Raw genomic sequence first — 11,719 nt, 5'->3', positions numbered from 1 at the left:
CTGAGGATGACTTTGAATTCCTGGTCCTCTTGCCTCTCCCTCCCAGGGCTGGGATTGCCGGCATGTGGCTCCTTCTAGAGCGAGAATGCTACCCAGCAGAAACCCCATTCCTGGGCAAACCTCGTTCCTCATTATTCCCTGAGGGAGCCAGGCCTCCCTCTCACTGTAGCCTGTTCCCATCTCAACCAACCGCAGGCCACCTGCACTCAGCTCCCGCCCCGCCCCCGCACTCAGCTCCCGCCCCGCCCCCGCACTCAACTCCCGCCCCGCCCCCGCACTCAGCTCCCGCCCCGCCCCCGCACTCAGCTCCCGCCCCGCCCTCCAGCCCCACTCTGTCTTTCTTAGAATTTTCAAGCCCTGACTTCTCAGGATACACCTTTCTTGATAATTTCCTGATACATTTTCACCAACGAGTTTGTAGTTTTCGGTTCAGAGGTCAGAGAGCGGCTTTTAGAGCAGGGCAGCTGCCCGTGTCCTCACTGGCACCGGAGTTGCTGGCATGGGCTGGGAGCCGGCAGGCTCTCACTGGATGATGCTGAGTACCTTTCCACGGGATGATGCTGAGTACCTTTCCACGGGATGATGCTGAGTACCTTTCCACGGGTTCCTTCCTCTTCTTTTGTCATTTTGAGACGGACTCTCACATAGCTGAGATGGCCTTGGATCCCTGATCCCCCGCCCTCCACCTCTCAAGGGCTGGGATTTCACAACTCTACGAACACATGATAGATACCATTTTGATAATTTTAAAACTGCATCTTCGGCTTTCTCTTGTGATTCCTGGGGACATGTTATTCTTAGGGCAGAGTGGAGGCCGCAAATGCCTTCTGCTGGGCATCCCAGCACCTGGGAGGCTGAGGCAGGAGGGTCACCAAAGTTCAAGGCCATTACTGGCTTTATGGCGAAGCTCTGTCTCAAAAATCAAACAAAAGCCCCTCTCCCAACAAACAAACAAAACCTTAAAAGAAAACCCAGCCGGGTATGGTGGCGCACGCCTTTAATCCCAGCACTTGGGAGGCAGAGGCAGATCGCTGTGAGTTCGTGGCCAGCCTGGTCTACAAAGTGAGTCTAGGACAGCCAAGCTACACAGAGAAACCTTGTCTCGAAAAACAAAAACAAAAAACAAAAAACAAAAAAAACCCAAAAAAACAAAAAACAAAAAACCTGACTCCAGTGAAATCTGCATGATTGACTGGTCCAACATTCCCCCCCTCTTTTTCTGTCACAAAAATGGGACCTTGAATTAAAACCATCTGCCCAGAAGAGGAAGCTGAGAGCCTGCACAGAATGAATTAAGGCGATGCCTTGAAGAGGCTCATACGGTTAAGGCCACGCTCCCAAGGAACACTCATCTGTGACTTCCCTTCACGTGCATCTCCAGTGACGCTATCAGTCTTGGCACCTGCTTGTTTCCAATAGCCCCATCTATTGCCTTGTAGACCCCTGACACCTTCTAGCACTGCCAGGCTTCGGAGCTAAGGGGAGCCAGGGCCTTCCTGTACCGGGCAAATGCAGCCAGCAGCCAAGGTCTGCCTCTGTGCCCCTCCATGGAGGATGCCCCGCCCACCACGCCTGCGCTGGCCTCCATCCAAGCCCTCTGGCCTTGTTGCTAAGTAGGGTTTTTTGTTTGTTTGTTTGTTTGTTTTTGTTTTTTCAGACAGGGACTCTGTGTAGCCCTGGCTGTCCTGGACTCACTATGTAGACCAGACTGGCCTCGAACTCACAGAGATCCACTTGCCTCTGCCTCCTGAGTGCTGGGATCAAAAGCATGTGCCACATGTCTGCCTATTGCTAAGTAGCTTTGACATCAAGTTTTCTTCCGCCTCCTACCTGGCCTCAGACGAGACAATATGGTGTGTGGGAATCAGGCCAGGTGGAGAGGTAGGGGGAGAGATGACGACGCAGTGTGGGTCCCCTGGGAGCCTGGCTGGGGGTCCTATTGCTGCCTAGTAGTCAAGTGATGTCGGATAGGACGGCTGAGGTGTCGGACAAACGGCGAGGACAAAACCCATAACGGAAGCAGGGGAAAGAAGGAACCGCTTTGTTGAGCACAGGTCTTCGGGTTTCCCGTTCTGACCCTAAAAGCCTCCCTCCCTGTTCACATGAATACGGAAGTGAAACCTTCTCCTTCTGCTTCCTTCCTGTCTCAAGAGGTTTCACTTCTCCTCTGGCTGCTAGAGCAGAGAGTTAAGACCCCCTCAGGGGGCTCCACTTAGTCTCACAGCCACTCCCACAGCCACGCCCACGCCCACACCCACGCCCACAACCACGGAGACACAGCTCTCCGGGCTGCAGACGGCAGCCCTGGTTCCTGCAAGGGAAGGAAGTCATGCGAGGAGGTGTTGATGGCTGGGGAGTCACGTTATTTTGCGGCTGTCTTAACAACAAGTAGAAGAGCCTGCGGATCCCTCAGCAGAAGGATCCTCAAGCGTGGGAGGAAGTGAACGGAGGGGCTGGGGTGGACTGTGGCTACTCTTCCTCCTTTTCTCAGCAGATGTGTCACTAACTTGGTTATATGGGTTTAACTCAGCCCGGATGGAGTGTGTATGTGTGTGTGTGTGTGTGTGTGCTTGCGCGGGTGTGTGTATACTGTATACATGTGTAGGTGCGGGTCTCTCTGTGTGTGTATGTGTGTGTTTGTGTCTGTAATAGTTTATGTGGTCAATTTAAGACTTTGCATGTGCGAGAAGAAGCTATCAGTTGTGTCGTTCACAGTGGGACAGAAGAGGGGAGCATGCCTTTTAAAATCTGTCCTGTTGTGTGTTGAGTGGGAGATGGCTCAGTTGGCGAAGCGCTTGCTGCACTAGTTTGAGCGTCTGAGTTCAATCTCCTGGACCCACATAAAAAATAAGGAAGAAAGAAAGAAAGAGCGAGCCAGATGTGGCTGTGCACAACCACTGCTGTGGAGGCAGAGGCAGGCACACCCCTGGGCTTCCCTGCTAGCCAGCCCAGCCTACTTGACAAGCTCGGGACCAGTGAGAGACCCTGTCTCAAACAACAACAACCAGCGAAGTGAAGATCTTCTCCCGGCCTTTGCACACATTTGCTCATATATGTGTGCATACCTGTGTACATAGAAGCACCCACACACAGAAACACACACACGCGCGCGTGCACACGCACGCACACACGTGCTCCATAGACGCAGTAGTGGTGTCACATCTCTTCTCTCGTACTTTATAATCCAGAACAGCTGGGCAGAAGGGAGCACGAAGCACAGCTCGGAGGACACAATCAGGGAAGCTGAGCTTCTGGAGCGGGGGAGGGGTGGGCGGGGAGACACCTGAGCTCTGGGCCAGAGGACAGCGCCTCACCAAGAGCGTAAGTGCGGCTGCCCTAGACATGACTACATCCAGGAGGATACGGTTTCCTGGCTCCCACGCAGCGGTTACAGCCTAGGAGGAAACGAAGCCGCCCTGGAGGGAATGGGGTTTCCAGGCCCGCCCCTGCTATCTAACGTCGAGTTGCTTTCAGTCTTTCGTAGTCTTGCTTTGACACAAGGCAAAGGTGCACTTTCTCGTACCTCCTTCATTCACCACTGCCCGCCTCTGCCACCTGTGTCCTCCTGAGTGACAGACAGGGCAGACCCGCGGTGTATGCACTCTCTCCTAGGTGACGACTCCCTTTCAGAGACAAAGACGGTCTTTAGAAGTGGTCTTTAGGAAGGCGTGGAGAGGAGAAAGTCAATCCAGTGGGCAGGCCAGGCTCGTGTATCCTGGGAAGGCTTTAGTGGCTGCCCCCAGGGACCTCAGGGAACCACCTACAGGCCTGTCCTCAAAGCCTAGGGCAGGAAGAGGTTTACCTAGTAACTGATGATGCTAGGCTGAGACACTTCCTGATTGGTCTGACCCGCCTACCTCGCTAATCTGACTACTTTCTCTTTAGGATTAGGCGCTGAGTGACCTGGAGCCACTTCTGCAGCAAGGACCAAGGGACCCGAGCAACAGGCACCATATTTACCTCAGGGTGTGAAGATCGTTTGTCCAGGCTGGAGCAGGAGAGGCCCCGAGGCCCCTGCAAGAGCTGGTCTAGGGCCCTGACCTTCCTGCACCATCAGAGAGTGGAACATGGCTGCACTCCTGCCATTGCTGCTGGGCCTCAGCCTGGGCTGTACAGGAGCAGGTAAGATCCCCTCCAGGAACCCGGATCTTCTTTGGGGTAGAACATGTTTATTTTTACTAGCGGGTCTGACTGCACCAGACCAGCCAGTCTCCCTACTGTGGCACCCTATCAGCATTATGGACTGTTTCACAGCGATTTTAACAATGAGCCAGTTTCGTGGCCTGTGTGATGGTGTCCCAGCAGGGCATAGTTAGAGCTGGGTACCGCTGGGTCCTGGGTCCTGGTGTGGCACCTGGCATGTGGTAAGCACTCTGTGGACTTGTACGGAGTCACAAGTCAAGAATATTTTCAGCACAGAGCAAGGCTGACTGTTTTCCTTAACTCTCTTTCCCTCTCTTTTCTTTTCCTACCCTTGCCTATTGTCTGTCTGTCGGTCTGTGACGGATGCGGAAGTTAATCGCATCATACTGTATTATATCAGTAAAAAAGTGGGACTAACTTTAAAATGTCTTTCCTGGCTTTTGTTTTGTTTGCTGTTGTGTCAAGAAAGCCTGGTAAACTGAGTCATTTAAATATATTGGTCTTAAAACTTTAGACCACTGCAGATTAAAAACAATAGCTGGATTTAGTTTTGGGGCCTGGAGAGGTGGCTCAGTGCTTAAGAGACCCAGGTTCAAATCCTAGCACAAGTAGTAAGTCTCAGGACTGCCCACAACTTCCGTCCAGCTTGGCTGAGTTGGGGCCTCTGGGCTGGGAAAATAGAGAGGACATTCAGTCTATGCAAATTTGTTGCAAGAGTTTAAAAACATCTCTCTCTTAGCTGGGCGGTGGTGGCGCACACCTTTAATCCCAGCACTAGGAAGGCAGAGGCAGGTGGATTGCTGTGAGTTCAAGGCCAGCCTGGTCTACAAAGCCAGTCCAGGACAGCCAGGGCCACACAGAGAAACCTTGTATCAAGTCACCAAAATCAAACCAACCAACCAACCAAAAAAGAATGCTCCCCCACCCTCGTGGTGGTGGTGGTGGTGGTGTGTGTGTGACTGCTTCATTGCACATGCACCACATTCGTGTAGTGCCTGAGGAGGTCAGAAGGGCATCAGACTCCCTGGAACGGGGTTACAGTGAGCCGCTGGCTGTGGGTGCTCCTGTTGGAACCCTGGTCTTCTGCAGGAACAGCTCGTGTTCTTAAACACCGAGCTACATCTCCATCCCCAAGAGAATATTTTAAAGAACAAAGACAGAGGGGCTCACAACATGAAGTCCAGACAGAGCCCAGGTGCAGCGGGTGCCTCCTTGGCGGTGGGGTGTGCCGCGCCCTCACATAGGAATGTGCTCACAAGAAGGTCTCAGAACCTCACAACCTGAGCCTTGTAGGCTCATCAAATAGTATAGATTTGTTGTTGTTGTCTTTGGGTTTTTGAGACAGTGTTTCTCTGTGTAGCCTTGGCTGTTCTGGACTTGCTTTGTAGACCAGGCTGGCCTCGAACTCACAGCGATCCACCTGCCTCTGCCTCCCAAGTGCTGGGATTAAAGGTGTGCGCCACCATCGCCCGTTTAAGTCTCAGGCGTCTAATCGAGGCTCCTTCTTTCCACTGACAGGCCCCACCCCAGGGTTCCAAGGGCCTCAGGGCTCGGTGTGAGGAACCAAGCTAAAGACCAGATATTAGGGCAGAAAATGCACCTGCTCGCTACTCCCACCACTCAAGCAGTCGGAAGGGTTTTAGGAACTCCGTGCCGGGATCTGTGGGCGGAGACCGTATTTGCGATCTGCCACGCCCACTGAGCTGTCTTCCCTTCTCTGGCTCCTGCAGGTGGCTTTGTGGCTCACGTGGAAAGCACCTGCGTACTGGACGATAACGGGACCCCAGAGGACTTCACATTCTGTGTTTCCTTCAACAAAGACCTGCTGGCCTGCTGGGATCCAGAGGCGGGAATGATAGCCCCCTGTGAATTTGGGACGCTCCGTCCATTGGCTGAATTCATTTCAGAAAACCTCAACAAAGACGAGGCCCTGCTACGGCGCTTGAGCAACGGGTTTCGGGACTGTGCGGTGCACACGCAGCCCTTCTGGGATGCACTGACCCACAGAACGCGTGAGCAGAGGGGTGCCGAGGGGGTGCCGAGGGCGTGCTGAGGAGGTCCAGAGGGGTGCCGAGGGGGTGCCGAGGGGGTATGGAGGGGGTGCTGAGGGGGTGCTGAGGAGGTACAGAGGGGGTATGGAGGGGGTGCTGAGGGGGTGCACAGCCAGGAGGGCAGAGGACACGGGGATTCTGGGCAGGAAGAAACAGTGTGTGGACCTGGAACTAGGACAACGAGGGGACAGTGTGGTTACGAGAGGGGGACAATGGCGGGTGGAAAACGTAAGGAGGAGGCACGGATAAGAGGGCCAGAAGCAGGAGCCACAGCATGCGAGGCCAAGTCAGAAAACCCCCAGTGGCTTTCCCCAAAATGTTCGTGTCTCTTATTTTTATTTATTTTAACTAAAGATTTTTTTTTTCCAGTACTGGGAATTGAACCTAGGGGCTTGCACAGGCCGGACAAGCTCTCTACCACTGAGCTTTGTCCTTATGGCGGGGCTCCAGGGGATCCCAATGCTGCCTCTCACCCTCCCAGAATCCTTTGCATTGAAAGCAGCTCGTGGGAATGGCTTAAGTGTGTAGAGTCGTATACAATTTAAAACTCTCCATATAGGCCAGAGCAACGCCATAAGATACCATCTGTGAGCCAGTGTCTCAGCATCATCTGGCTGAGTGTTAACTGGAGATGCAAGTCCCTGGGTGCCACTTTAGACAGGGAGAAACGACCTTGGGCGAGGCCTGGAGGGTCTGTATTTCAACATAACTGCTTGGATTTTCACTTAGGGTATTGCTCGAGAAGTACTCCGATAGATGCAAGCAGGGGACTCACTTGGGAGGGTAAAACTGGGAGAAGACGACAGCCTGAATAATCTCCTCGCCAGGCATGATGGGGCAGGCCTGGGATACCAGCCCCTGGAAGGGGTCCGGAGAGCAGGAGCTAGGGTCAACCCCAGCCTCCCAGTGAGCGTGGACTATATGAGCCCCCATCTGAGAAGACACACAAGCGTGTGGCCGTGCAGGATAAACACAGGCACTGTCCAGACAGCTCATAGCCCAGGCATAGTGGTCAAACCTGGCGAGGTGGGGGCGCGTTCTCTCTCCTCTTCCCGTCGGTGGCTGCAGAAATCTTTGCCAGGATGAAAAATGAGACTCCCTTTCCAACTGTTCCTCCCTATGCAGGGCCGCCGTCGGTTCAAGTAGCCCAGACCACTCCTTTTAACACGAGGGAGCCTGTGATGCTGGCCTGCTACGTCTGGGACTTCTACCCGGCGGACGTGGCCATCACATGGATGAAGAATGGGCAGCTTGTCGCCCCCCACAGCACCAAAGAGAAGGACGCTCAGCCCAACGGAGACTGGACGTACCAGACTGTCTCCTACCTAGCCACGGCCCCCTCCTATGGCGACGTCTACACCTGTGTGGTGCAGCACAGTGGGACCTCGGAGCCCGTCCGTGGGGACTGGAGTAAGTTTGTGGGATCTGGGAGTGGGGTGTGGGCAGAGATGGAGAAGGGGATGCTGGGACAGGAAGTGCATCTGGAGGAGCCTGTTGAGGGTTTGCAAACAGAGTTAGCGTCGTGGGCTACAAGGCCGTGCCGTTGCTGGGCAGCTGTGGTGTAGACTCTGTTCGAATGTCGACGGGGCACTGCCTGACTCTGCACTCCCCGAAAGAGCGTAGATTTGGTAGCCTCTCCGGAACAAAACCCCAGAGTGCACTGCGTTAGCTTTCCTAATATTCAGCTATCTTGTCAGGCCGGGATTGGGAACTGAAAAAATAATGAAGACCAAAGAAGGGCGGATCTCCCCTCAGTATAGGGCGGTGTTGAGCGTAAGCGGGGAGTCCAGCCACGGCTGGTCGACACTTGGGTAGACATGCGAAGGGGGTTGGTTGATAAAGAACTCCTTGACACTGCTCGAACCCCGGGACTGAGGGAAATTGAAGGCAAGAGAGAGGGTACAATCCAATTAAGGGGCGATTGGGAAAGAGGGGAGGAACAGAGAAGAGGGAGGGCAGTTAGCAGAGGCCAGGCGGCAGGGCCTTCCCCTGTGGAGGAGTGTTGTATCTGCCGTTGGTCCTAGTGGGTCCCTGGGAGGGGACGGTGTCCTGGTTAGGGTGACTATTGCTGTGATGAAACACCACGACCAAAAAGCAAGCTGGGAAGGAGAGGGTTCCAGGTCATCTTCCATCATTGAAGGAAGTCCGGGCAGGAACCTTTTCGCAGGCGCCACGGAGGGCTGCTGCTTACTGGCTTGCTCAGCCTGCTTTCTTACAGGCCAGGGGTGGCCCCACCCACCCACACCCGGCCCCACCCACCCACACCGGGCCCCACCCACCCACACCGGGCCGGGCCCTCCCCCATCAGTCACTAATTAGGAAACTTGCCTACGCTGTAGGCTTGCCACAGCCCGATCTAATGGAAGTATTTTCTCAACTGAGTTTCTCTCAAACGACTCTAGCTTGTGTCAGATGGACACAAACCAGCTAGCACAGATGGGAAACAGGAGGGGAGTGGGACGCGCGCACGTATGTCCTGTAGCTTTCCAGGGTAGGTCTCCTCTGTAGGGAACGCAGGGTGAGCGAGCTCTCCTGACGACGTTAGGGTAAGAATCCATGTGGGTATAGTTCAGAGTAGGGACAGCTCTGGCCCGCACGCGGCGAAGGGTTGTAGGGTGGGATGAAACTGTGGAGGAAGACGTGGACAACGTGGGCGTGGGACTCACACGGTGGAACCTTGGAGGCCCGGAAAGAGGGGAGACATTTTACCAGGAAGCTGCTCAGAGCAAGGATGGGAATCAGCCTGTGGAGTGAGAAAGCCCTGGTGGCTGGGGAGGGTACCCCAGGAGTGGAGGAGCTGCAGAGAATGCCTTGAGTGACCCCACTATGTTGGGGGAGGCAGGGACAGAAGCCAGGTGGTAACCCAGGGGAAGAGTTTCACCAGGGCGCCTGTAGGAGCGATGGCGTGGCTGAGCCCTTGACGCGCAGGCGCCCTGAAACTAAGCCATAGACGTAAGTTCTGAGAGCGCTCCATTACTCTGCAGCAGCCGGGCTGTCCTCCATCCAGAAGGTGAAGGTTTCTGTGTCCGCGGCCACCCTGGGCCTGGGCTTCATGGTCTTCTGTCTCGGTTTGTTCAGCTGGCGGAAGTCTCGGTCCTCCAGTGAGTAGCCCCTGAGCCTGAGCACTTCGCAGTCTCCCTCCTCCCCTCCCCATCCCCCTCCTCCCGCTCCCCCTCCTCCACCTCCTGTTTTCCTCGCTTTCTGTCTGTGATTAATTTCCTTATTCACGCTTCTGTAAAGACCTGGAGAATGCTAGGCTCCTTCACCCACAGGGCCTGGTATAATCAAGCATCTTCCTTTCTAGGCTACCTCCCTCTCCCTGGATCCACTTACCCAGAAGGTAACATTCCTGTTGGTCATCCTGCTTACTGGTCCTCAGAAGGGGTGAGGCGTGGTGTTAACAGCACTTAGAAAAATGAAGAGTATCTCTCTGTGCGGGCTGGGGTGCGGGGGGGGGGGGGGGACAGCAGGATGGAGGTCGCTCCTTTGTCTTAGGCATTGGTCCCCGGGCATCCGCATTAACGGGCAACCGGCATATGAGGGCTCGGGCACCCGGCAGTCACAGACACAAGTGGCGGGTCGGGTCGGTTGGATCATCGCTTGTCTCACCAGTTGGTTCTTGTTGCTTCCGAAGGTCGGCGGTAGCGGGCAGAACCCCACACTGAGGCGATTCCTGAGGATGCCGCCGTGACTCATCTTCAGGACGCCCCACTTTCTTGTGTTATAATTTCCTCTATTCGGCTCCCCTTCCCCGTGTAAATATTAGCAGCTCAGCTCCTTCTTAGGAAATATAATTTCAAAAGCTGTCTCCCCTTCCGTTTCATGCAAATGGGAAGTCAGGCGGTACCGCTGGATGAGTGACAGGAGAGGACCCACTTTAGCCACGCCTTCTCCCCAAAGCCCAGGACAAACTTGAGGAAGCAGGTGATTCCTCTAGTTCATTTCTTTCGATCCCCTATGACCCCGGGGATGAGGTGGGACCTTCAGGAGAGTCTTGAGCCCCCACCTCCGATCAGTTCACCTCGGAAAACAGCCCGGGACAATGCTTTGATCGTCACACACACACACACACACACACACACACACACACACGATAAAACAGGGAGGAATTGAACACGGACGCATGTGTATGTGGGATCCTGCTGGGGAACTCTGAAGGCCAGAGTCTGATGAGCCGGGGGGGGGGGGGGGGGGCAGGGAAGGAGTCAGAACTGTGGACTCTCCCCATGGCAGGTGTGGGTGCATGAGAGGTCAAGGGCTGGACTCCTCTGCCCTGGATGGTTTCTGTGCATATGGGGCCCAGAGGAGAGACGAGGAAGCCCTCATCATAAAATGACATCCAAAGTCACTGTGTTCTGCTAGCTGATGGTTCCCCACAGCACCCACAGTTTTCTCAGGAGAATTCTGGGGTTAGGTCATGACGGCATCTCATGTGGAAAAGATGGAGAAGCCAAAAGGAGGGGAGAACGCTCAGCGATCCAGGTGGATCTGGGGGAGACAGAGGATGGCAGAGGAGGAGTGATGTGTGCTGGGGGTCGGGTGGGAATTGAACCCAGGTGGGGGGGGGGTGAGCAGCCAGTGCTCTTAACTGCTGAGCAGTCGCTCTCAGCCCGAGACACCCTGGCATCCCCGACAAGCCTATCCCGTCACTGGCTTTGCTTGCTTCTTTTTTTTTTTTTTTTTTTTTTACTCAGGGTGTTGCAGATACGGTTTGTGGAGCATAGACATGTTTTTGCTTTCTTGTGTCCTTGCTTGCCTTGGTGATGCAGACCTGCACACCGGAGCCGGCGGCCGTTCCTCGCTCTCTTTTCTGGAGCACCATGTCTACACGTGGTTTCCGAAGCTGGGTTTGTGCTGCTCTCTTTCACTGTTCAAGTTCAGCGCCTTCGCTTTGCTGTTCTTACCTTTTCTCTTCCTTCCTTCTTCCCGTGATGCTAACCTTCGATCGTGTTTAAAGGCACATCCCCTCTGAGATCTGTTTCCACTGAACCTGCTGCACTGTCTGTTTGTCTGTCCACCCCCTAGAAGCCCCAGATTTAGTAACAACAAAATTATGCAGAATTCTCACCGTACTATTTCATTTTATTCATTTCTAAGCATTCTTTTTAGTGCTTAAACTCAAAGGTTATGATATTTTGAGCTTTTCATTTAAAAATAACTTAAAACTTGTAGAAAAAGTGTTAACAATACCAAGACCTCTTGGGCTGGGGTGGAGCTCAGTGGTAGGGTGCTAGCCACTAGGTGGCTGCTGTGACCCTGACACATGTGTGCGGGCACACACACACCTTATATATACTTTATCCAGCTTCAAATTCTTATGATTTGCCTTACTTTTAAAAGTTGTTTTAGCTGGCTGTGGGGGCACACACCTTTAATCCCAGCACTCAGGAGGCAGAGGTAGGTGGATATCGATGAGTTCAAGGCCAACCTGGGCTACAAGTGAAACCCTGTCTCAAAAAACCAAACCCAATCAACCAAACAAAATAAATAAAATAAAAGTTGTTTAAAAATACTGCATGGGTACC

At 53.9% G+C, this 11,719-nt stretch overlaps 1 protein-coding gene across 2 annotated transcripts; it reads left to right on the top strand.

Annotated features, from left to right (window-relative positions):
• The first annotated feature begins 3,368 nt into the window (after positions 1–3,368).
• LOC311582041 (class II histocompatibility antigen, M beta 1 chain) lies at positions 3,369–10,002 on the top strand. 2 transcript variants are annotated; one of them, XM_084754734.1, is made up of 7 exons: positions 3,369–3,612; positions 3,886–4,122; positions 5,874–6,155; positions 7,320–7,604; positions 9,179–9,295; positions 9,499–9,578; positions 9,829–10,002. In XM_084754734.1, exons 2-7 carry the CDS (start codon positions 4,068–4,070, stop codon positions 9,883–9,885), a joined length of 876 nt encoding a protein of 291 aa, XP_084610860.1. In that variant the 5' UTR covers positions 3,369–3,612; positions 3,886–4,067; the 3' UTR covers positions 9,886–10,002. The 2 variants fall into 2 exon arrangements, with proteins under 2 accessions (XP_084610860.1, XP_084610861.1); XM_084754735.1 differs by having other exon boundaries at positions 3,377–4,122; positions 9,499–9,534.
• The last annotated feature ends 1,717 nt before the right edge of the window (positions 10,003–11,719 follow it).

The sequence above is a fragment of the Acomys minous genome (assembly GCF_964271855.1).
Source record: "Acomys minous genome assembly, chromosome: 13".
NCBI lineage: Eukaryota > Metazoa > Chordata > Mammalia > Rodentia > Muridae > Acomys > Acomys minous.
This window is presented reverse-complemented; position numbering and strand designations above follow the sequence as displayed.